Below are 27053 nucleotides of genomic sequence, written 5' to 3'. Positions count from 1 at the left end.
TGTTTCATCAACAAATAGAGATGTTTCTTCTTCTTCATCATCTTCATCAGATTTATCATTTGATATATTAGTAGGAGGTTGTGATGGTTGATTCCTTTTGAAAGGATGAAAATATTTCTTTGAAGATTCAACAACTTGTTTCTTAATTTCAACCATTTCATTGGACATCATCTCCAAAACATTATGTAATCCTTCCAAATCATAAGGGTCTTAAGGAGCCTTTTTCTTGGATTCCTCTTTAAAAGTCACTTTCTTGGTCTGCTTTCTTTCTTCAATGGCAGATTTCTTGTGAAGAGCTAGAACTCTCTTTTCGACAGATAAAGCTTCTTTCATGTTGTCAAGTAATACTGTTTTATTAGCTCTATCTACAAACATAGCAATATTTGAAGGAAGAGCACTAATGTACCATTCATTATGAACATCAGTACCAGGTCTTAAAGTGTCTGGGATTTTATTTAACAATTTGTTAAATCTTGAATTAAAATCCTTGATTTTCTCATTTGGATTGGTTTTGAGGTTTGACAAATCATTAATTAAAGTAGTTGTTGTTCGATCATCCCCAAATTTTAACAAAAAAAATTCTTCAAACATATCCAAATTTGTTATTGATCCAACAGGAAGAGAGAAATACCAAGACCTTGCAGATCCTTCAAATGTGTAAGGAAAAAGTCTGTAAACACAATCCTCTTCTGTGAATCCATTAAGATTGATGGCCAACATGAAATTATGAAGGTGTTCCGATGTAGGAAAACCATCATCAGGATTAAACTTGGTTAGCCATATCTCTAGATGTTTAGGAAGAGGATGTAACAGTGGTGTCATCTGAACTACCATGGGGTTGTTCCATGGTCTATTTTCCATTATGGAAATACTAGGAACAAAGGAAGTTGTAGATGATGTAGAGGCTGTAGAAGATTGAGCAGTTGAAGATGTTGCCCATGTAGTGCTACTAATTACAATAGCACCAATTGATTGTGATTGAGGAATGTGAATGGAAGGAATCAAAGGATTATAAGAAGAAGGTAAAGGAGTAGAGGAAGAAGTGGGATAGACAAAAGGAGTATGAGGTGGAGAGGATGATGCAATCCCACTAGCCAAAGACTGAGTCTCTGGAGTAATTTTCTTTTTCCGATGAGTGGGTAATGGAAACTCAAAATTCTTGACTCCAAGTTTCTCACTCTGATATTTAGTTAACACACTAGAAGACTATAGGGATGAGGCAATACTTCCTTCAGATAAATCAGATTGAGCATATTTTTCTTTAGAAATGGAATTTCCTTCCAATCTCTAAATCAAAGTCTAAACTTAGGGGGACTCTGCAGGTGATTCTGTAGAATTGTGACCAACTGACTTTGGAAGTGTGCTAGGAGATTTAGTGGCTATTTCAACAACTCCATATCTAGGATTATGGGATTTGGAATTGGATCTTGAAGTTGGTGGTGACTTGGAGGGAGACTGACTCTTAGAATGACCTTTTGATTTGGGATTAGATCTTGATGCCATTGATAGTCTGAAGACCCTCCTTCTAGCACCAAAAATGTTGAAGGATCGAAATGTTTGCCTCAACATTGGGGGAAAGCAACCCAGTTGGGACCTTAGAGAAGATCATTTTCCGTTTGGAGTGGTGGCTCTGACTGGGATTATGGGACCAATTTCCCTTTAAATCAAATTATAAAAAATGAATTGGGTACAAGTATAAAGCTCTGATATAGTTAAAACTAAAAATAAATATTACTTAAAATTAATATCTATCCCAAGAAAGCTATCTGTATATGTGATTTAAAAATATTTCATAAGAAACATGAAAATATAGATTACCGTGTGATTATGAGGTTAAAACAAAGAATGATAACTAATTTTATTAAATAGTTAATTAAATTAGTTGATAAATTCATCACATATATGATATTTCGTTGTTTATGCATATAATATATAATTCCAATCACACATATCAGTAGTGAAAAATGCATGATTACTATAACACATATATGATAAACATAATCAGACTTGTATTCAACTCTTAAATAAAGCAATAATAAACATAAAATAGTACCCAAAATTGTTACTCTGACCATGATAAAATGGTGATGGTTCCACTATGTATTAAGAAAAACTAAAGTTACAGTAGTGCAAGCTTAAGCCTTCTTTCCAAAATTCAGAACCCCTTATCATTACAAATGGATGGGATTTATAGTCTCAAAATAAAATACAAATATAGAAAATAGAGCAACAACCTGAAGCAAATTTAACAAACAACACTAAAATAAACTAAAAGAGACATATTTAGAATTTGTTGTAACAAATAATCTAGGCCTATGAAGAGGACTTTTCTCCCATTCGCTATTATAGCTCATACATATCTATCATATTCTTCAATTCGGGTGGAGTCTTCGGTTGAATCTGCATTCGGCTGATAAATATGGCATTCCTTAAATCTGACAACATCTGAGTGGTGGTATTGGATAGACACCTAAGCATGAACCATTGGTTGCATGGTTTGACTAAAACTGCCAATGGCTTTCCAAGACAAATTTAGATAACTGATCAATTATTTCAGCCCGCTTTTTCAATGATTCCTACCACATTTTAGTGAGCGGTTTAATATTTGGTAGTGCTCCCATGGGGCAATTGATATGAGATTCGCTTGGAATACATTATCACTAATCATCCCAATGAGATTATTAGAGATATCTCTTACATTGAACACTACTGCTTTTGCATGTTTAAGATGAATCTCCCATTCTTGAAAGACTATTTCCTTGTGTGACTCTTCAATTCTGGGAAGATTAGCTAATCTCCCATTAGCGTTGTTGTGCCACGTAAGGAAACCTACAATTTTTTCTTCAATATCATCAAAAAAAGTTTTGATATCTGATAATTGATCAACCATGGAACTAGATGTATGACAAAAATCATGAATAGTGTCAAACTTTTGACAAAACACAATTTATGTTGAGCAAGGAGAGTATTTAACTCTCTTGCTTCATTGTTGAACTCTGTCAATTCAAGATTAACACTTAGTTGTTCTATCTTGTTCTGTAATCCTTGTATCTAAGTGTCTTGTGCCTGTAAATCAGTGTCATATTGAACTTTAAGCACATCAAAACTATTCTGGAGTTCAATAATTTGTCTTTTCCATTGATCGACAATCTTTTGTTTCTCAATCTCGAAACTGTATTCTAACTACACAATTATGTCTTCCTTTTATTTCAACAAATGGTGTACTTTAGTGGCTTTATGCATGGTTGCCAAAGCATAGGCTCTCGTGAATTGAGTGAGCCTTCCCCGCTCCTCTATAGGAGTGGAAAAAGAGCCTTTCCATACTACTTCAAAAGAATAATTTCCAGGAACTAAAGCCTGGGGCTGATCGATTTTTCTTTTCTTCCTCTATCTTTTGACAACAACCTTATGCTCAAGACTGTAAAATACATAAGGTGGAGGAATTTCTTCAACCCTTTATACAACCTCAGATGTTGGGAAGGCTGGTATAATTTCAATGTCTTCATCCCTTAAAGCCTTGTTAGAGGCCTTTGTTGTGACTAGAGTTTGTTCTATAATTTTAGAAGTATTTGGGATCTTCTCTTGCAAGTGAGTCTTCAAAACTTGCGGTTCCTTGGCCTTTAAAACCTGGTTATATTGTTCCCATATTTCCTCAAGCTTGGTATTAGGAAAAATACCTTCAACTTGAGAAGAGGAGGAAGCACCTGTTTCTTTTGTTTGAGGCATATCAATAGTTTGTGTGGAACCAACAACTATAACATCATCCTGAACTGTGCTTTCTTGATGAAGCTTTAATGAATTCATAGGAAAATTAGCTAGCCTTATGACTTTGTATTGGGTGAATTGAATCATCTCTTATGGAGTCAATTGTTCTATTACTTGTCTTGTAACCATTGAATAGGTAGAAGATTTTTCAAATAGATCATTGAACTTGTCTGGTTCATGAGTAAAATACCTGATGCTTGATTGTGTGGTAACCTTCTTGATAGTTTGATGGGGATCATATTGTCTGTTAGGGATAGTGGGGAAATTGAATTCTAAGATAGAATTAATTTCAATGGCTGCATGCCTGAAATTATCCAAAGCATATATATCGCATTGAAGAGGAAAAACAAGCTACATTTTCTTACTGGACTCCTTTAATACTTTTGAAATACCATTCCCTATGGTCTGGTATGCTATTTCTCGAGAAAGAAGTTTTTCAGAGACATATAGATGCAAGACTTGGGGGTTAGAAAGACTACCAAAGACTCAGACATAGGTAAATAAAGCCTCACCGAACTAGTTTCCAACCCGGAGCAAGTCCGTTTCAACTTCTAGGGAAATCTTATGAGTTCTCTTGTCAAAAATGATTTGGTAAATATGTAACATTACTCCATGGAATATTTTATAAAAATGAGGCTGATAATTTGAGTCCCAAAGAAAATCATGATATATATGGATAGGGGTTGGGTCTTCTAAAGTCCACTTCCACCCCATAGAGGTGAAATCCATAGTGAAACACAAGGCATCCATTACATAGGCACTCATGTAAAAGGGAGGAATTATATTTTCTGAAACCTTACACTTACTCCTGAAATTCAGGATATGAGTAGCTAGGTTATCTGACAATATATTTCCCCAATATAAGATATAACCTTCTAAAGCAACATCAATTAGTGGCGTACGTTGATAAGAAAATTTCTATGTATTAGAGTAAGCAAAGATTCTACATATCATAACGACTATTTGGCAATAGGGACCAATAAGAGAGTCAACTACATACATACCATTTTCCTCTCACTTATGCTTGTTAGGATCTCTTCTCCATGCCCTAATAGGCTCTGATGCATGGTCATGTTTTCTCATGAATTTCTCCACAAATAGTTTTTTATATTTGCATTGAAGCTCTGGAAAATGATACATTGCACTGAAATCGATATTGGTGAATGATCCAATGACTGTATGCTTCTATATCCTGATCTTCTTTTTGAAATTCTAAAGTTGTCAATGACCCATCGAACCATGTCCGTATAAGGAAGGATTTTGGGTCGGGCCATAATCCTATGTAAGAATGATTTGGCCACATCATTGTAAGTAGTATTGGAGACTTGGGGTAGGATTCTTGGTTGTAATTGTTATTTGGGTGACCCTAGGCCCTTCATCCTCAAATAGTTTATAGATAGATTCCCAAGAGGCACTTCCAACATCTAGAGAATAGACTATGTTAGAAAATAATCCTGGTGTATCAACATTTTTAGTTAGAGGAGCGACATATTGGTGTTTAGCAATAGGCTTATTCCTAGCTTTTCTTGATTTAGACATTTCTTCAGAGTTACGCTTGTCAGGACTAGCCTGTAATGAAAAACACAGGTCTGAGCGATAACTTCTTCACATGAAAGACTTAGCGCAAATAACAAATTTCACACAACAATCTCTGTCTTTAAGGGAGAATTATGATAGAATCAAATTATAATGAATGAGGATGATTATAATCTTGAAAATCATAAATTCACCACTTTCAAATATTAAATGCCAAAACATGAATTCACGTGGGTTTTCCCACATCAGCGTATTAGAAGAAAAATATTAGAGAAACCAATTAGAGGTGCATTAGAAAGTTACGATATTGGTAACTTCTGATAAATGATATTTGAAGTAATGTCTATAAGCAGAGGCAAGAAATGATATCAGGGTTTCTATATCGAAGGTGGCATATTGGAATTTTAAAGTGCAAGTTCCCGATATGAAAGTCCCGATATAGTTGTAGACGAGAATATCAGAGGTTTCGTGATATCGGAAGAGGGGAATATCAGAGATGTTGGGTATCGGAGGAGGAAGGCATTGGAGATGGGAGATCAGAAGTGTTGAGTATCGTAAGTGGCACACTTAGAAAGTTACGATATTGCGAAGGGCTGATATGCCAAGTGGCAGATGTGGGGTTGGCAACTCTTATAATATTGATTAAAAAGGGGGCGCATGACTTATATAATATTTTTATCAAAAACCTTTTTAATGAATAAATTAATCGTCGGGAAAGCTTTATCAGGGACTAAATTTACCATAACTTTCTTAAAAGGAAAGTTATGATAAAGTGGGAGTCTGATAAAAACCTTCCAATAATGCATCAATTTCATAAAAACAAGGCCTATCAGGATTTTAATTTATTGTAGAATTACAAGGGTTGAGCCTCCAATAAGAAATTTACAATGAGTGAAATTTTCAAGCCTTAGAGATTTTTCAGCAAACTTAAAAATTTCCTATCTCTATTAATATGAAAGAAGGGTCCCCATTATTTATTATATAACTAAAATAAAAATAAATGGGGGTTTCTGAATACTACAACACGGTGAAAGTCAGTGGAGAAACAAAGTTGATAGCCCCACATAGACCATAAAGTATTCTAAAATATACCGAGAAAACAAGAATATTGATAAAAAATAATGCTACTCGATAATCCAAAGTGTGGCCAAATATGACAGAAGAAGATATCTATTGTTTGAGAAATATAGGTAGTCTTATGATAGGGAAGAAATATAACCATCTTAGAAAAATGACATACCACTACCCAAATAACATCATGTTTGTGGAAAGTAGTACGAATACCACTAAAAAGGTACATGGAAATGGATTCCCAAGGGTGAGAGGGCATTGGTAAAGGCTAGTACAAACCATGCTTATGTTTTGATGGCTTGATTTGTGAATAGAGTGAACATGCTTGAATGCATTTTTCTACTTTCTTGGGTAAGGCATACCAGTAGAAGTGGTGCTGGAGATTGAGAATGGTCTTGACTATGCCAAAATTCTCCCCTGCATGAAGAGGCATGTGCTTCACAAATGAGAAGGAGATGATCATCATATTGTGGCACACATATCTAGTTAAGTTTATATAACCAACCATCACAGATGATATAATTAAGAAAGGGATTTTGGTTGATAACTATAGGCTATTGCAAAGCTTCCCATACCCCACCAAATACAATATTTGTTGCATACAAGTCTTTTTATGCATAAAAAGAAAGCACGACGAACCTATAGAATGTGTAAGACTTGCGTAGGTGGTCAACTTAACAAATTAGCCATTTTATTACTTGTACCCTTCTTATATTTAATCACAAGATGTAACTGCTAAATGTAAGCATCCCAATTCACATGGGGTTGCTCTTGAATATTCATGTGCAAGTTGATGAATATTGGTGGTTTATGATCCTTATGGAGTATGATTTCTTTGCCAAGAATATAATGAAACCATTCCTTCAATTCTTGCACTAAGCTATAAAATTCCTTGTCATAGGTATTGTATATAAGCATGGCCTCTATAAGAGTCTTAGAATAGTATGATACATGGTGACCTCCCTATTTAAGAAAAACCCTAATGGAAAACTGAGAGGCATCAGTTCCTATTTCAAATAATTGATGCATATTCAACAAATGAAGAACATGAGCATAGCATAAGGCATTCTTGAGATTAGGAAAATGACACTCAACCTTGACATCCAATTTTTTTTTGCTTGATTGGACAATTGGTGTAAATGGTAGGCCAACTGGGAAAAATGAGACAAATTTTATGTAGAAATTAATACCTCCCATGAAACTCTTGAGGTCATGAGCATTTAAAGGCACTTTCCATTGTGCCAAATCTTGTACCCAAGAGGATTCTGGTCAAACTCCTTTTGAATCAAGTATGAATCCCAAATATTGAATTGATGGTTGTCCAAAATAGGATTTATTCTCTTTTACCTAAAGTTATGTGATTGCAATAGCTCAAGTATGTTGTGGACGTGCTATATATTTTCTACCTAAAATTTACTAAATACCGAAATATCATCAACATAAATGACCAAAAACTTACCCAGGTGTGGCCTGAACACATCATTGATTAATCTCATAAATGTGGCTGACACATTTGTTAACCAAAATGGCATGACCAACCATTTAAAAAGCCCAAAATTTGTCTTAAAAGTGGTATTCCATGTGTTTACTGCATGCATGCAAACTTGGTGGTAGCTGCATGTCAAATCCATGTTTGTGAAGAAGCAAGCCCCTTGTAAGTGGTCCCAAAAATCTGTAATCTAGGGTAGGGGATAGTGAATTTTAACGATAACTTTATTAAAGGAACTGTAAGTTGTCATTGGACTCCATTTAGAATCATCCTTTTTGGGAATAATCAAAGCAGGAGATGCACAAGGAGAGGATGAAGGGTAAATATGCCCTGCTATCTATAATTGTGAAAGTTGGAATTCTATCCTGCAAGTTGGAGCGAGGTGATAGGATGGGGCATTGGTAAAATCACCAAGAATAATATCGATTGTGTCTTCAATAAAGCATGTTGGGGGTAACCCCATGGATTGTGTGAATATATCTACAAATTCTTGAAGCAGGGGAACCATATTAAGGGGTACCATATTAGTGAGGTTATCTAGTTTGACAAGGTGAACTAAACACAAAGAAACACATTGTTTCAAACTGATTTTCTTAACGAGAGCTTTGCCAATATGAGGTTGTGTTGTTTTTAAGCGAAGAGGATGTGAGCACATAGGTGCAACCTTCATGGTGCAAGTGGTATTGATGATATTTATCATGATAAATAGTGTGCCTAGCCTATTGATATGGGATTTTGAGTAATAAATCAACATAATTGAGAGGAGAAACATCACACACCATAGTATCTTGAAAAGTGCCAATAACAAATGTCACTACACAATGCTAGGAGATAGTAAGAGGAGGGATTTCCTTTTGTACCAAACTGAGCTTCTATGGGGCTAGGTGTGGAGTGGTGGGAATGTTAAGGAATTTAACAAAATCTCAGGCCGCAATATTCTTTTGAATCCCATTATTGAGGATAAGAGCATCCAATTCATGCCTAACTTGACAATTATGGCTAAACGAAGGTGCACCATAGGTGACGACTTCATTAGTAGTTATGAGGATGAGAGAGGGGTATTCTTTGATAAGACTGTCGAGAGAAACAACTACAAGAGAGGGAGGGAAATTTGGTTTCTTGACCTTGGTAAAAAGAGTATTTTTAAGTGCTCGACAATTGGGAGAAGTATACAAATTGGTCTTATGGAAGTTACACCATGGGGTATTGTGAGGTGTGGAGGATGAGACATGGGTCACAATTAGAAGGACCAACAAGAGCAGGACTAGTAAGAGGGACCATATCTAGGTGGAGGAGATTGGATTCGAGGAGCCAATTTACATTCCATGACCAAGGCTCAAAGAAAGGAATTTTCGAAGGAAGGAATATTGAGCAATTCAACTTATCAACAAAAAGCCATTAACAAACTTAAATTAAATTTGACAATGAGTACCTCTTCCAAATCAGAGATATGTAGCTAAATGCGTAATTTGCAGAATACCTCGATTTAGGCTTGTATCGATTGATTCGGTATTTGGAAGAGCTGCAACCATTTTTCAAGGAGATTCTAGAGATATCTAGGGTGATAGAAGCATGATATTAATTCCTGGTAGAATCCATCCTAAGATTTTATGTGAGCAAGGTTGGTCTCTTCTATCTCTTTGAGCTCAATGACCAAGGATATATTCTCTAATAGGCTATCCTACCATGCGTGTACCATTATTTCCAAATGTAGGCTATCAATTTGAAGCTTCATGTCCTCTGCCATCTCGGGACATGTTTTAAAATAGGTAGAGGGACTGTATATCTAAGAATTGACAACATCCCTATTCATTTCGCCAAAAAAATTGGGCAATTAAAAGTGCGTATCCAACAACCTGTACCCTTGAGGGTGTCTTTGTTGTTGCAAATTCATTAGCTCATGGAGAGCCATGGCTAAATCTTGGATTGGTGAGTCCTCATATGAGGTTTCTTTATAAGGTAGCATGATTTTCATCCACCCAAATGAGTCAAAATGTAGATCTCAATGATGAGATTGCTCCAATTTCCTTGAGGAAGGCACATTAGGAAGGGAATTGAACAATGAAGGGAATGGAACTGTTGACCCATAAGTCTAAAACGAAATAAAAATTCTTTGAATGGATGGATAGATTCACATCTACTCCTTGATGTTGAGCAACAACTTGCTTTGATACCAATTGATCTACATGAAAATCTAAAAATTATTAGTCATGCATGACACAATGAAACAACAGAGAGATAAACAATAAGATCCTGAAAATAATACCACCATTCTATTATGAGGTAGAGGTTTCCTTTTATAAGTAGGCACCTTCTTATTAGATTGATTAGAAATAGTTTTGCATGGAAACAAAAGAAAGTTATTAGATATTTCCTTCCTTATTTTAAGTTTCCCAACTAGTCTGCATGATAAACATCAAATACATTATTAGATGTTTCCTTCCTCATTATGAGTTTCCCCAGAAGGGGTATGCCTCTTTCGGTTGCCAAAGGTATAATAAAATGGCCCAAGGGCAATGTGGAATTCATCTAGCTAAGGGGAAATAACACAAATAACACAAATATGGAGCTAAAGATACCTGAGTGTAGGCATAGTCAATCAAAGGAGATAAACACACTAACAACTTCTAAAACTAACTTAAGAACTCCCACTTTCTTTGCAATAGCTCAAAAATGGGAGCCATTTATTTCGAATTTCCAAAATCTCCTAATAATGGACGAAAAAGAGTTTTTGGGAAAGGTATTATCCATGAAAATGTTGCAACAGGAAGGAAAACTTCCATAATATAGAGATAATTGAGTTTTAAGCTAAATAATTAATACAACAACTATTAAAATCCTCAAAGTGGACATTAAAATGTAAAATTAACACATGATAACATATAACATAATCGTAAAGAAATTTAAGATCAAATTAAGACACATTAAGCACCATATTTACCTTGGAAACCAAAATGGGAAAAATAGCTTAATATGAGTCTAACTTTCTTGGGAATATCTAGTTTAATTCTTTTCTTAGCTCTATGTGCCTTCCTCTCTTGGCCAAAAATCCCATTAAGGATGAAGGTGAAGGAGAAAATAGGGAGAGATGGAAGGTTAAGTGGAATGCCAATGGCCATGACCCTACACTTCCCTTTCCTTATCCTTCTCTCCTATTTTATCTTTTTTTTTCATTAATTTATTTTTTTCTTTCCTCTCACATTTGTCTCATTAAACTTTCACATTTTCTTTATTTTACAATGTTTGCTTAACTTTTTTTAATTTCCTAATTTCATTGTAGGTACTAAGTCTTACATTCATGTATCATTTCAAATCCATTTTGGATCATACCTTCCCATTGAGAGTATTTTTGGCCTCCAAAATCTTGAAGGAAATTAATCTGGATTAATGTGCCTTTTGTATGCTTGTTTGGAATGTGGCTCTGACTTTGTCTCTAGTTCAATGAACTAGCCACTAGCTTTGGTCCCTAACTATGGCTTTAGCTCTAATTGTTGGTTCACTTTTTTCCTCAACATAGATGTCTCCTCATTGGCTCTAAGTTATGAACAAAATCCAAATCCAAACTCTGGACTCAACACTCATTGCCATCTCTATTTTTCTTAGAGATAGTCCATCTTGGAAATATAAAATCAAATATCAATCTTGTTTAGTGTGACCCTATCACTGACATGACATATCAATCCTAAAAAAGGAAGTGTAGCTTGCCTTCTCTTTCTAGGATTAGCTTCTTCTTAGCATGGAAACAAATCTATATGCTTGCAAGCATATCATGGAGTTCTCAATAACTCCTCCAAGGTCATTGACCTTTGTGCACTAATTTCTGTAATATCTTCAAGAAAAAATTCTTATGATACAAGATACAAAATAACCATTGAAATGCAGCTTCCCTTGGCATCAATCTACTATCCATCTTATTTGTGTCACCGTCCTCCTCTACTACAATATTTCCTTGACTATATTCTACTCCTTAGACTAGAGTTGCAAGAAACTCTTCTATCTTCACTCTCAATACTCTTCTCTTGGCTGTGTGGTTTCTTGGGTGAAGCTACCAACACTTTTCTTCTTAGTGTCCACTCAATTTACAATGGTAGAAAAAGGTTCCTAGCACTATGGTATAGACTACTTGAGATATTCCTTTTCTTCCAGTGCCTTTGAATTTGTTATTATAGAGAATTCTTCTTGTCCCTCTTCCCATGAAAACATTCAAGTTTGTGGCATATGGTTTGCTTCTCCCAGCAAGATGCCTTAGGATTCCCTTTGTTTCCATAAAATGAGTATGCCTCCACATACCAATAATTTGTAGCATTGCGGTCTCTCTTATTATAGTGGCGGCAAACAAGGAAAGTATTGTTTGAGGTATACGTCCTAGTTTTCTTCTTCATATTGCCTTTGCTAATATTCTTATTTCTTTCTCTGTGTGTAGGTGTAGGTTGATTCTATGAGCTCTTCTTATCACTTCCCTCATTTTATCTACCATAAGATGGCTGAGGTTGGTGTGGGCTAGCACCTTCAGTTGCAACTAATCTTTCTCCCATTGAATAAACCACCTTTAGTATGTATTTTTCCTTCATGAAAATGGTCTTCATGGTAATTGGTTTCGCACATTTTCCATCAAGGCCTAAGCCTTCATGCTTGACCCATGGTCTCGTTATGATGGCGAACTAAGGTGCCTTATATTCTCTTGCTTTTCCTTTATCCATCACATCTCATTTAGTTTAATAGTTTCAGGGAAATTATCTTTCCATGCTTTTCAAATTCATTTAGTTGCTCTTGAGAAATTTTTATGGAAAGTGAACTTACCAAAGTGGTGCCAATCATGCTATTGGCTTGGTTATTAGGAATGGAAGGTGTCCTTTCTTCCTAGAGATCTTGGCCAGTCCCCTGGAGTTTTTCAAGGTCTCCTCTTCTTTGCTAACTATCGTTGTAGATGCTCCATCATCCAAGTTAGTATATATTCTTTCCAACTATAATTTATATGAACTTATCAAAAAGGCATAAAAGCAACAGCTATACGTGTCCCATTCTGCCATGATTTTAGTGAGGGAGTCTTGGAACAACTAAATTTGCTTCATTATAAATGGAAACAATTTGGTAGAGCTCTTAGTGTTTTGCTCCATCTCTAGAATCGTCTTGTTGAACAGTTATACCTACTCCTTCAAGTGCTTGTTCTCTTCTTGAAGTTAAAAATTGATGGCCCTTAAGTCTTTTGACTTTTCTTTACTTTCTTTACTCATGCTAAGGTCTATAATGTTCTCTATAAAATTCTAGTAGATGTGTCATTTCCAAGGATGAAACTACTCTAATACCTTATGCTCTGTAAGTTATGGACTTATAACCCACTTACTTCACCAACACAGATACCATGTATAAGTTTCTTCTAAGTTATATTCTGAAGGTTGTACATAGTGCTCTATCGATAAAAAAACCACTAGGTCTATATTCCTCTTTCCCTATACAAGAATCTTTAATCTTCTAATTGATCCAAGACCTTGAATCTCCCAGTTGCAACTTGCATAACACAACCACTAGATAGTAACAATGATTAATATGTGAGATCAATAGCCAAAAAAGCTCTGCAAACATTATACCCTTGAGAAATATTGTATGTAGCCAACTATGCAATATGTTGAGTAGGCCTCTTAATTGTAAATAATGTAACGGAAAATGGATGTGTTCTATTTGTCAACTATTTCTGTGCAATGTACAACCCAATTACATTAAAAAATAAATAATGAATACCTCCAATGACTCACCAATACACTTGTTAGTGTGATAAAACCATCATTCAATAATAAGAACCATGTAAGAATAATAATCTGGTGTTAAATCATGATTATTTCTTGTAACAATGAAACTTAGGATTTTCATCATAACATGTTTAACATGGTTATTGTGAGTAATAATTAGTGAACACCTAGAGATGATTCTTATTGCAAGATCAACCAATCTATGCATTTCCCTTTTCTTTGAAGGATGTGCACTAATCCAATAATAGGTTTCTTTCAATAGAAAACATTGATAAAATAGATGCTCAACATATTGCCACTATGTAAATATCAGTAAAAATCATGAGCTTGAAGGCCATAGTTAAATTGAAAACATCGTTGAAGACCATAAACTCATTGAGCATTGAGAAAAAATGTTTGAGGATCAAACTTTATTCTTGTCTCAACAAACATGCTGTTGGTCTTGTATTTAACATCTCTATTCCCCACAATCAATAGATGCAAAACCTATAGCTTCATCAATGCACATTTTTATAAATGAGTCTAATTTTTATTAGAGAAATATCCACAACTTTGTTGGTTGCATCCTATGAAGAACGAATGTGCTCATCCTAGAATTTTATTTCTTATTCTACCTGTAATTGCTTCTTCATTCTTTGAACTTGAAAGTAATCTCACACCACTATTAAGTCAACCTTTTCAGAGGTAAAGCAACCAAAAAAAAACAAATCTTCCTCAGTCAAGGAATTTGACTAGACCAATGTGTAATTCAATGTGGTAATTTTTAATTGCAGTGTATGGTTTGTAGGAGTGTGGAAAATTTTCAGATAGATATTAAGATTGATCCAACAATTAAGGAAACCATCCAACATACAAGTTAAATGGCCAATAACTCAGTAAAGCAACGGGAAGGTGATTTAAATGCTCAACAAACTATGGGAACTTCCAACCATCAAATAAAACACCCAACAATGAAATGTAATGCCCAAAAATTAATTGATATGTAGAGAGAGAGAGAGAGAGAGAGAGAGAGAGAGAGAGAGAGAGAGAGAGAGAGAATGTCATATGACTATTATATGGCAAAACGGGAAAACCAACTTTGGATGGGGATGAATTAATTTATCATAGCAATCTCTAGCTACATTGTTTTCCTAGCCAAATCTCCCATTGAAAATGAAGGAAAACAAAGAAATAAGGAAAAGTTGAGAGTAAAGAGAAGGAAAATACCTATGACCCTTAATATCCCATTCCTTAGTTTTCTTTCCTATTTTATTTGTTTTTTGTTTTCATTAATTTCTTTTTCACTCTCCCAATTTGACTTATTCAACATTTACCTTTGTTTTATTTTCCAATATTTACTTAACTTTTATTAATTACTTAATTTCATTTTAAGTATTGAGTTATATGCTAATTTAGTTCTAATAATAAAGTAAAAAATTATATATATAACTTTTGAACGAGTTAAAAACAAAGAAGAAGAAAAAAAAACTTTACATAACACAAATTTTAAAAAAGAAAAGAATAAACTTAAAAGCAATTAAAACAAAGTTTTAAGCCAAAATTTAAAATAAAACAAAAATGAAATAAAGATATAAAGGATTTAAACAAAGTTTTAAGCCAAAATTTAAAATAAAACAAAAATGAAATAAAGATATAAAGGATTTAGCTTAACATTTAGATAATTTGAAAATTTATGAATTTAGGGAATGATATTGTTACAATGGTTATAAGATAATTTGATGGAGCATTGTGGATGTACTTTAATATGATGTTTGTCTAGAAGATTTGTAATTTAACAATTTGGAGAGGTTAAATTTGTAAATTTTGAAATTTAATTTTAAAACATTAGGTTTAACGGAGGTTTATATGGTTTAAGAATTTTTTTTAAAAAGGTTTTAGATGCTTTTAGTTGGGCCTAATGTTTAAGGGCATGTGTTTCTCCTAAGAGGTCCAAAGTTCAAAACTAAAGGGTGTAGAGTATGTATGCCTTTGTAAACTTAGCTGTGCTAGAGGTCTCATACACTAATTTGGTGTAGAATATTTTTTGTAGTAATCATAATGTAGTTGTGTCCCTTTATTTAAAGCCATGGTATTGGGCATGGTATTGTAACAAAGTCTATTTACAAGTTAAAGATCTCCATGGTAAAATAAGGGTGAATCTCTAGGGTTAAGAATTTAATTGCATGTTTTATTAATTGTATATATGTTTAAATGGTTGGAAAATGATGATAGGCATCAAGTCATAATAAGCATCAAAATGCTTACTTTATCACGTTGTTAAAAGTAAAAAAGTTATAAGAATTAACTAAATTATAACTTTAAATATGCGAGACGATTCTTAACCATGGAGATTCACCTCCACTTTATTATGGAGATTCTTAATCTATAAATAGACTTTATTACAATACCATGAGCCAATACTATGACTCATCAATAACACATGCCTAAAATACCATAACGCATTTCATATTGCAACTTTTTTTTAATCAATGAATTTGATTTAAAAAACCAAAAAGCATAATTATTTTGAAAATAATTCTGAATATTTTATTTATGTACACTGCTAAGAATATTTTATGAAGTTCAAATTTTTACCATCTACTTAAAAATGATTAATTATTAAATTAAAATTGAGAAAACTCTATAACAAAAAGCATATATCTAACCACATCATTAATAGTAATAATAATTTAAAATAATATTATAATTTATTTATTTTATGATTTTATAATTAATAGTAATAATAATTTAAAATAATATTTTAATTTAGTATTTTAATAATTTTTTTAAATATTAGCAATGTGATATATATTAATAAATAAATATATTTATACCTTTCATAAATTAATATTTATTAATATTTATAAACTATTTAATTTATATAAATACATTAATATATTTTGATTTTATTTTTATCCGTATAAAATTTAATATTTAATACAAGTGGATTTAATAACTAAAACATAAAAACATATATTTCTACAAAGGTCACAAATCTTAAAAAAAGAAGAAGATATAGTATGTCTACCTCCGTAAAATAAATGGTTGAAACCTTCCTAAAATGAATGACCTTATTACTCATGGGAATACACGTCTCTTTTTGAAGAGTCTTTGTATTCTTAAGAACGCTGACGGTCATATTAGAAAATGCATGTATACTGACAGATAAAGGAATAGGTCAAGGATGCTCAACACGATCACTATTTGTTCGCGTTGTGTCGCTTATGGCCTGGCCTCTCTTCTGCTTTTGATATTTTTGCACGGCGGAAATATTCATGAAGACTCATAATTTTCAAACCATGTTCACGATCTGTTCTCCTTCTCCTGAACAGCCCATTAGATCGAAAAGAGCTCCAGTCACAGAAATATAATTATAAAGATGGAGAAGCCGACCTACACCTCCAATCACCAATGACGGTGGGCATTGAGAAAAAGCTGGGAGCCTCTTCTGCTGCCGCCGCCCCAATAAATAGTTTTGACTGTACAGGCCGCGGCAGCTGCAGCTACATGATGGTGCAGGAATTCGTATTGTCTTCACTGAACATGTCAGTGTACTGCTCGTCTGTGCGATTAGGGTTCATGAGGAAACTCGGGTCCACGTTCCGAACGTAGCCGGGAGGAGCCTTCTTGTCGTAAGTCCCAGCAGCGTAGGGATGGTATGCCATTTCGGCAGGTACATAAGGCCAAATCTCTGTGGGCTTACCGGTGCGCTTCACCCTCCGCAGCACTTTGGATACCTCCACGTATCCAGTTACCGTTAACTTTTTCTCCTTTCTGTTCAGATCCACCGATTGCACGCCTGCGCATGTGAGATTCATCACATGAGATAAGGTGCTCTAAGAGATGATTCAATCACCATTAAGGTTTATATTTATGATAGAAGTATTGTATAACTGATAATAATATCTGAGAACATCTTAATATGATTTATAATACTAAAAAGCGATGCACCATGTGAACAAACCCAGTTAAAGAACCACACCGAAAACTCAGTGCTCACCTTTCATGGACGAGACTGACCTCTTCACTCTCTTCTCACAGCCGTCACAATCTATATTGCTTACTTTCAGCCTGACAGTCTGCAACAGTTCCCAAAATTAAAACAATGATCAGCTTTATAGGATAAAATTTACGGAGTTTTGGGTGGAATATGTTTTAGAAAAATTTAATAATTTGTCGTTTAAAATGTAGTTTTGCTGGTATATAAAGATTCAGCATCTTAATTTTTTTTAATTTAATAACATTCATTAAAAATTACAACAAATCCATACCAAGTTCTTAATCAATCCTAAAGCAAAAAAAAAAAAAAGAGAAAGAAAAGGAAAGCACAGAAAATTATCAAATGCTCATTTAAACTGGAAATTAACGAAATGCACATCATAATTAATTAATAAAAGTGGGGGTGCAGTATACCTGCAACTGTAATTGCTTGACGTGTCTCCTGCGATCGCCGAAGAAACTCGATACATAATCCAGCGCGCCCATCGAGCAGAAACTTGAAAGAAATCTCGAGTGTGCTTTGAAAACGGCAGAAATATCTATCTCCAGACCTAGAAGCAGATATGTTGTATAAAAGAGAGGGCAGAGATTTTATAGGCAAACTCGAAACTACTAGGCGGTCTTAATGGTTGGAATTAGCAATATCTACCAGTTCTAGTTGTATTAAAATGATGAAAGCCGGTTTCAATTTGATATTCACATTTCCAAGCAGCTTACACGCTAAAAAAATTCGCCAGGTGGAATGCCACGATAGTAGCAAAACAGCGTTGGAGCCCACTTCTTTGTAGAGAAGACCCTGTAGCAGGTCGGATCGGATACAGCGCCAGAGTCGCGATGATATTTTGAAGCTCTTGCCTACCCATTGTTAACGTCAGTTGCTGGACGATGGTAATGGCGATTACAGTGTTTTAATGGCGATGGCAGTGTTTTAGCAATAATCACTTGGCAAGTAGGTTCCACGTGCAAAGAAATTAATGACAAAAGGCAGTGTTTTAGCAATAATCACTTGGCAAGTAGGTTCCACGTGCAAAGAAATTAATGACAAAAGGAAGAAAATAAGATTGCCTTTTTGTCCCAACAGCGAGAGACGCCGCTTGTACACGATTACACGGTTTTTTTTGGAAGATGAAAGATAGTATTTTTTTGGGAAGATGAAGGATGACAAACATATGAGGCGGTTCAATGGCCAAAGTAGCGACTTCTCATGTTTGTAAATTTTGTGAGATCGTAATGCAATGTAATTTCATATATATATAATTTATTTTTACAAATTGGTAAAATTGTAATTAAATTTACACTAAACATACAAGTAATCTTCGTTAAGTCGTTATCTTAGTTCACTGGTCAGTAATTTTAGTTAACTGAAGTCATTATTTAATTAATAACTAAAGTCATTATTTAATTATCTCATGTAAGTGGAGATAGTCATAATTAAGTAAGTGGTCATGTTTCACAGAGCTTGTAACGTCATTGTGGAGCAAGGATGATTCTACACTTATCATCTTCCTACATTTTCTGTTTAAAATTGGGTTTATGAAATGACACTAACCAAAAGGCAGAGCTGATTAGTCTTTGGGGCTGCTACATTTTGCCTTATTGCAAAATATAAAGAGGATAAAAGTTTATGGAAATTCAAAAACAACATTGAATGGGAAAACAAAAGATCTCGATTTCATTGTCTGCTTCTTGAGGTTTGAGAACCTAAAATTTTAGCTTTGCAAGAAGAATTTGATGAAGCCCAAATTTATCACATTTCAGGGAATCAAATGGTTTCACTGATTTCTTATCAACACAGGCAATTTTGTTGGGGAATGGTTTTGGTGAGATTACAGAATTGAGAGATAATCAAGTGGTATCCAGTTTCTTTGTCTTTCTGTTTTGATGTTTTGCCTTTTTTTATTTTTTTTAGTATCCTTAGTATTAGCCAGATTCAAAATTCAAACTTCAAAATTTGTGATGACAAGACATTAAATCTTTTAATTTTTATAAATAATAAAAATATTATTCTTTTTTTGAAAAAAAAATAGTGACCATGCAGTCATCAATTAACCATCTCATATAAGTGCAGATAGTTTTAAATAAATAAAATGCAATTATGTGTGTTATTTTCAATAAATTTCTTCAAATAATAAATCTCTTTATAATTTGCAAAAATATAATGTCAGAAAGTTTTTCAAAATATAAAATCCAATTAAACATTAAAAATTCATTTAAATATATATATATATATATATATATGAGAAGGAAAACTAAAAAATCGATAGTTATAATTACCAAATTCCCCTGATCTAGGCCAAAAATACGAAAATTCTGTAGTTCGATTAGCACACCTAATATTTCGATGAAATTCGTTTCGATTGTCCGTATAACAGATTAATGGAGTATTTCGGAGTTTATCTAGACGAACCTGCATAGAATAGCATGTGAGGATCGAGTGCGGGTAGAAGTAAAAGAATGGGTAGAAAATTATTTATTTAGGAAATTTGTTTTTTAATTTTTTTTATTCTTTGAATGTGTGGAAAGTTCAGAAAGCCGTAGAAAGAATTTGGACATAAGATTTAAAATATAAATAAATAGATTATATATATAAATATATTACTTAAAATTTGTATATTATTTATAATTATTAAATAATTTAAATAAGATTTAAAATATAAATAAATAGATTATATATATAAATATATTACTTAAAATTTGTATATTATTTATAATTATTAAATAATTTAAATATAAAAATAAGTAATAAAATATATTAATTTTATATATATGTATATATATGTTGATAGGTGTTTTTTTATTGGAATTGAGTATTTTAATCATTTTGTTAATTAATCTTTTGATCTAGCAGTGTAAATTGAAAGATGTCAGCATATTCTTGTTGTAGCCACTCCATCAATAAATGAAATTTAAAGTGATAACCTCCTTGCATATCTAAATCAAGTGTTTAAACCCTACTTAAATTAATTATTTACCAAATGATCATTAAAAAATGAATGTGCATCTTATTTATCTCCACATATGTGGGATTAGAAAAAATGAAATTAAAAAATTAGTGTCAAACAGGCGTTAAAACTGATGTCTATTTGCATTCTGAAAAGTATAAGGAGTTTGCATTCTGAAAAGTATAAGGAAGACACTTGCCCCATCTTTCTCATAAATGTTACCAAGACTAGTGTTAATTCTCATGCCCCATCTTTCTCATAAATGTTACCAAGACTACGTGTTAATTTTCGTACCCCATCTTTCTCATACCATAACTACTTATTAATATTCTACTTGTGTGCCTTTGTCATAAATGTGGCAGTGTAATGGCCCCTTGTTCATATTCCCTTTGTGCCCCATGGTTTCTTTTAAGAGATGAGAAGTCGGTTTCAATTCCTCATAATGAATTGGAGAAATCGATCAACGAGAATGTCATCGAGACATATGTGCAAGATTAAAATCAAAAGGGATATTTCAAAGTGATTTCAATTAACAGTAACTGCCACTTTACTTCTTACATGATGGTTGAATCAATTTATTCAATCAAACTACATAAGATTTATTATACCTAATCCCATTTTTTTATGATTTAATTCTAGCGTTAATTGATATGTGATTTTATAAGAATTTGGGAGGGTCATCAACAAATCTTAATTATGTGCCAAATCTTAGTTATGTGCCAATGGTTGGAAAGATCGAGAACTCAAACCCTATATTACATGTTTCAAGGGCAACGCTAAGAATTTGTGTCCAATATTCTGGTGGAGGAACGTAAGGCCAAGTCTCACAAATATTACATTCATCTCAGATCAAGAAGAGGTTAGGCTACTCACAAGCATAGCCTGGCGGAAAGGCTAAATACATTGCCACAAATTATTTAGCTCAATATCATCCACTAACATGCTATGAAATGCATTCCAAATGAGAGAGAATAAATAAGCCCATGAAAATTTTACATGACCTTATTCCAGGTTGCGACAAGGTATATAAATTCCTACTGCTTGGCTTCAATTAATTTATTTACAAAAATGATCATTGTCAGCCATTTGTCTTTAGATATCCCTTGAAAATTATCCCCTTAAATCTCCATATATTTCCTTTGGCGCCTCATTGTTTTAGATCGCATGAACAAAGTTGTTGCAGATCAGGTTGGAGGGAGAAAGGTGGGAGGAAAATGGCTGCTCGGGACTGTTATTCTACTCCGAACATCAAACAATTGATATTGTTATTGTAGGAGGCGGCGTTGCAGGGCTGGCCATAGCCTTTGCCCTCCACAGGTTTGTTTGACCTCATCTCATATTTTCAGCTTAATAGTGCAGTAATGATACTGTGTTTGTGCATACAAAAGTTATGACCCAACATCTTATATGGGGATGCGTTGCATGCATGATTGGCCTTAAGAGGCGCTTTGATTGTTTTCTAGCTTCTGGGACGGCCTTGATTCTATGGACCAATGCGTGGAAATTTCTTGGTGTAGCAGATACACTTAGTTGGTGTAGCAGATACACTTAGTGCAGATTATTGTTTGCTTGATGGATAAGTTAATATTATTAGTTTAATTATATATTTTAGAATTTAATAAATAAAAATAAAATCAATTATTTAACAATTAACAATTAATCACTAAATTTCACTTGGCTACTAATTATGCAGGATAATAGTTCTCTCAAATTGCTCTGGTGTCCAGAAATATGTTGAACTCGTAGAAAACTGCACAGGGTAATTTATCTGTCATTAGTAGGTAAAATTATCTTCAACCCAAACATCGGAAGGGAAGAAAACAAATTATAGGTTATTTTTTATTTGATTATAATGTTCAAGTTCAAGAGATCAAGTATGTATTACGTGGGTGCGTGTGGAAACACTAGGCAAAGCTTTGCTCGATGGAAGTATTAGATTCAACTCTAAACTTGTTTCCATACATAAAAAGGGAGGTTCTCCTTTCACTACACTAGACACACAGAACATTCATCACATCTAAGGTAGGGTTTTAGGTGCTGATGGTAAGGGTTGAATTTAATTTTGATTATAGTTTCAAAGAATATTTTGGAATTTGAAAGATTTTTGGGTTATTTTTCCTCAAATTTAACTTTTATTTATCAAATTTTAAAATATCTCTAAAATCTACAATCAACCTATTTTCTTTTTTTTCCGATTAGGCTGATCAGATGGTAATAGGTTGTGATGGCCTAAATTCAGTAGTTTCACGATGGATTGGCTTAGAAGCAGCAGAGGGATGGCAACTCTTCCTAAGGGCCATCAATATACAGTAGAGGAAAAAATGGTACAATTAGTGGGTAAAGAAGTGAGGACAAGTTTCATTGTGTGCATAGACCAAAAAATATATTGGTTTATAACTAGCACAACCACATTTACCAATGTGGTTGTAAAGGCCAATTGATTATGACAACTCCATTTATTTCTACAAAACTTAAAACAACGCTTATAGTTTAGTCCTTATATTCAGTCCATGCTAAGGCAATGGCACACATAATGTTTTCTTTCTTCGTAGCTCTTTATTTACAGAAATGGTCATTGTCCTCACTTTGTGCTCATCTTCATCATTAATCATAATGGATTATTAACCTCAATAACATTATGTTAATTAATTATATTGGTTATTGTGATTATAATGTTATGTATATTTTTCTTATTATAATAAATTATTATTTAGTTGAGTTAATTAATTATTTATTGAATTTTTTATAAGGTAGTTAGTGATTGAAGTAATGTGAAAATTGAGAGATCTAAGGTTATATGTTTTAAGCTTTTAGTTTAAAGTATCCTTTAAGATTTAAAGTTTTGATATTAGTTTTTGAGGTTTTTGTTTTAGGTTTTATTTTTATTTTAGGGTTTGTTTTATTTTTGGCATGAATGTTTTAGCTTCAAGTTAAAGCTTTAGATTTAAGGTTTACAATTTAATTTAATTATGTTTCAAATAGTTAAAATTAATATTAATATTTTTGATATTAATTTTTTAGGTTTTTGTTTTAGGCTTTATTTTTATTTTAGGTTTTGTTTTACATTTTAGCATGAATGTTTTAGTTTCAGGTTAAACCTTTAGATTTAAGGTTTACAATTTAATTTCATTATGTTTTAAATAGTTAAAATTAATATTAATATTGAATGTTCTAGTTTCAAGTTAAATCTTTAGATTTAAGGTCTACAATTTAATTTAATTATGTTTCAAATAGTTAAAATTAATATTAATATTGAGATGATAATAATAATATTATTAAAATTAATATTATTTTAATCATTAATATTGAAATTAAATAATAATATTATATTTATTAATAAAGTTAATAATAATATTATAGATTCTTAGAATTCATAATATAACATTTAAATATTAATAATATTTTAAAATTAAATATTATTAATATTAATTATTGTATAACATTAATATTAATCAGTGAAAACATTAATATTAGTAAATATCATCATAATTATTAATAATAATAAAAACAATATTATTAATAATAGTGTTAATATAGTATTATTAATAAAAACAATATTATTGATAATATAAGTAATATAATAATATTCCTAATGTCTAGAAAATAATATTATTAATGTTATTAATTTTAATTATTTTTTAAAATGATTAAAATATTATTAGTATTTAATATTATTAAATACTAATATTAAAATTATTAATAATATTTAAAATATAATATTAATATTAACATGATTTAATTAATAATATCAATATTATTAAGCACATTAACATTTCAATATAAGTAGAATTAACATTAGTTTTGATAAATAATATTAATAATATTTACTGTGTAATAATTATTAATAAAAATTTAGATCTAAAAATTATGTACTAATAATGATATTATTAGTAGTAATTATATTGTCCAACTAGGATCAACCAAGGTTAGAATGGCCAAACATGGTCACCAAGCTCTCTATGGTTTAAAGGTGTCAAACATTGTAAAATTGGACAAACATATTCTATCATAGAAAAATATGATTAACATGTTGAAATATATCAAACCATGGCCAATAATGTTCAACCATAACAAGCCTAAGTCAACTATGCTTAATCATAATCATCTTTAGATATTAATAATACTAATATAAATTATTATATAACATTAATATTGATATATATCATCACCAGCACTTATTATTATTATTATTATTATTATTATTTTCTTCAAATTAATATTAAAAATAATATTATTAATAATATCATTAATAATTTTTGTTAAGAAAATAATATTATTAATCATAATAATTTTTTAAATTGGTTAGAATTTAATGTTATTAACATATTTACATTAATATTATTAATAACATTTTAATTATAATATAGATATTAATATTATTTAATTAACCATATCAATATTATTAACACATGAACATGGTTGATATAAATAGATTTAATAATAATAATAATATTAATAAATAAATAATAAAGTAATTAATAAAAATTTAAATATATAAACCATATACTAATAATTATATTATTAATAGTAATTATGATATAAAAAAAAATATTAATGATACTATTAATGATATTAACATTAATATTTTTAATATCATTATCATTCATTGTCACCCATGCTCAATGATGTACAAGCATTGTTAGCTAGAAAATAATGCTCATAATGTCTAGAAAATAATATTATTAATGTTATTCCCCTGACCGGGGTGTGGAGGAGAACAGGTGAGGGCAGCAGGAAAAATCATGAGTGTGGCAGGACAGAGGGATCATTTCTTTCCCACAACACCGCCCATCATGCCACGGTAGCGTATTGCATGTCAGCGCGAATTTTGAGAAAGCAGAGTGGAAAGAGTGGGATGAGAGAGAAACGTGGAATTTGCGGCAGTAGTGGGATAGGAAGTGGGACAGGTGGGTTGCATTATTTGAAGGTGGAGAAGTGGAGAGGGATAGGTAAGCCATGTTGAGAGGAAGAGGCGTAGGGAGCAGCGCAACCGGTGGGAGCCTCGACGGGAAATTGCGATTTCGGGTATGTCATCTCTGGGCCATCTTCTGATTTTTTTCTCTGTCTTGAATGGTATGATGGAAGAAAGAGGAATCTTGGCGGCCTCTGGGGAAGAAGAGAGTAGGCGTGGGGTTTCCTTTTATTCTGCCATGCACTGTGTAGAATAAATGGGGTTTAAGCAGGGAATGACACAAGAAGGGTGGAGGATGTGTTGTCCAGAAGATAGTCTAGGGAGAAATACTAAGGACCATACTGCTAACCCCACGATGAATGATACGAGGGAGGTAGAGAGGCAAGACATGAAAACTCTGCACCTGGCTTAGGCATTAGTTAGTATGATGGAAGGCCTTCTTACCTTCCTACATCCAAGAGAAGATAATCACTGGAATCCCCAGACAAATGAAGGTGACTGGAGCAGGGGAGGTGGGATAAGAACCAAGAAAGTTAAGGAGGAGGGCAAGTTTGTAAATCCTCAAAATCTAACTTCTGTTGATGAAAATTGTAAACAAACAACAATAAAAGAAAAGATGGCATGCCTGGGCCGCGAAAGGGGGCGTGGAGGTAGAGGACGGCAAAGCTAGTAGAATAGAGTTGACCCGTCAACCGCAATGCCTGCTAGCCAATGAAGGGGGAGGAGATCCATGTTGACTGCTGTCCAGGAAGCTACATGAGCCTACAGAGAGGGTACGGATGAAGACATCCACCAGCTAATACAAGAAATGGAGGCAAACGTGATGGAAGATTAGTCAGACCCTGAGATAGAGGAGTGGGCAGAAATAATCCAAGATCATGGCAACACTCATGGATGGATGACGCTCTACCAGCAAGCTCTTCATGTCTACTGGGTTTTAAAACGACTTCTTGCGAAGGCACTGGAGCAGGTGGCAAGGGAAGTGGCCAAAATTTCCCAAGGGATGCCAAACCTCAAAAAGCAAATGAAGAATTTGTAGGTGATTATGATAATGTAGGATAACAAGTTTGATGAGATCCAAAAGAGGTTGGCTCAGATGACTCAAGCTCCCACGGAACCCATGGCAACCCCTGCCAATGCTGATCTGATTATTGATGACCAGAAGGAATAATCCTTCAATGTTTCTTCTGTTTTTAGCGGACAACTCTTTTTTCAGTTGTTTTTATGTTAGTTCTTAGTTTGTTAAGTATTTTTAATTGTTTAGTGCACATAGCCCGGATGGAAAGACTAGTGAAATTTTGTTTTTGGAATGCTTATAGCAAACTTAGGTGGCCAACAGACTTGGTTTCCCTTCGGGGCAGGTTGAGGCCACCAAAACGATGTATCTGGTCTTATTGGATAATATAAATAGAAAAGGAAGGCACCACCTACACTTACAAAAAAAAAATGTTATTAATGTTATTAATCTTAATTATTTTTTAAAATTATTAAAAAATATTAATATTTAATATGATTAACATAATAATATTAAAATTATTAATAATATTTAAAATATAAAAATAATATTAATATTTTTAATATCATTATCACTCATTGCGCCCATGCTCAATGAT

At 32.9% G+C, this 27053-nt stretch overlaps 1 protein-coding gene across 3 annotated transcripts in view; it reads right to left on the bottom strand.

Annotated features, from left to right (window-relative positions):
* Positions 1–27053, bottom strand: part of LOC149144044 (heavy metal-associated isoprenylated plant protein 20-like) — a 277567-nt gene that overhangs the window by 161994 nt on the left and 88520 nt on the right. Inside the window, exons 1-3 of one of the 3 annotated variants that reach the window (XM_089447117.1) lie at positions 18001–18157; positions 17588–17666; positions 16693–17386 (exon numbers count right to left, since the gene is read on the bottom strand). In XM_089447117.1, coding sequence (XP_089303243.1) covers positions 17091–17386; positions 17588–17666; positions 18001–18072 — 447 coding nt within the window. In that variant the 5' untranslated portion in view covers positions 18073–18157 and the 3' untranslated portion in view covers positions 16693–17090. Of the gene's footprint in view, positions 1–16682; positions 17387–17587; positions 17667–18000; positions 18158–27053 lie in introns of those variants that run through there. The other 2 variants (XM_089447120.1, XM_089447119.1) reach the window with 2 other exon arrangements.

The sequence above is a fragment of the Pinus tabuliformis genome, chromosome X (genome assembly GCF_031772625.1).
Source record: "Pinus tabuliformis cultivar Carrire ecotype Pingquan chromosome X, CPIR1, whole genome shotgun sequence".
Classification (NCBI taxonomy): domain Eukaryota; kingdom Viridiplantae; phylum Streptophyta; class Pinopsida; order Pinales; family Pinaceae; genus Pinus; species Pinus tabuliformis.
The sequence above is the reverse complement of the archived record's forward strand: the minus strand, read 5'-3'. Positions and strand labels throughout refer to the sequence as shown.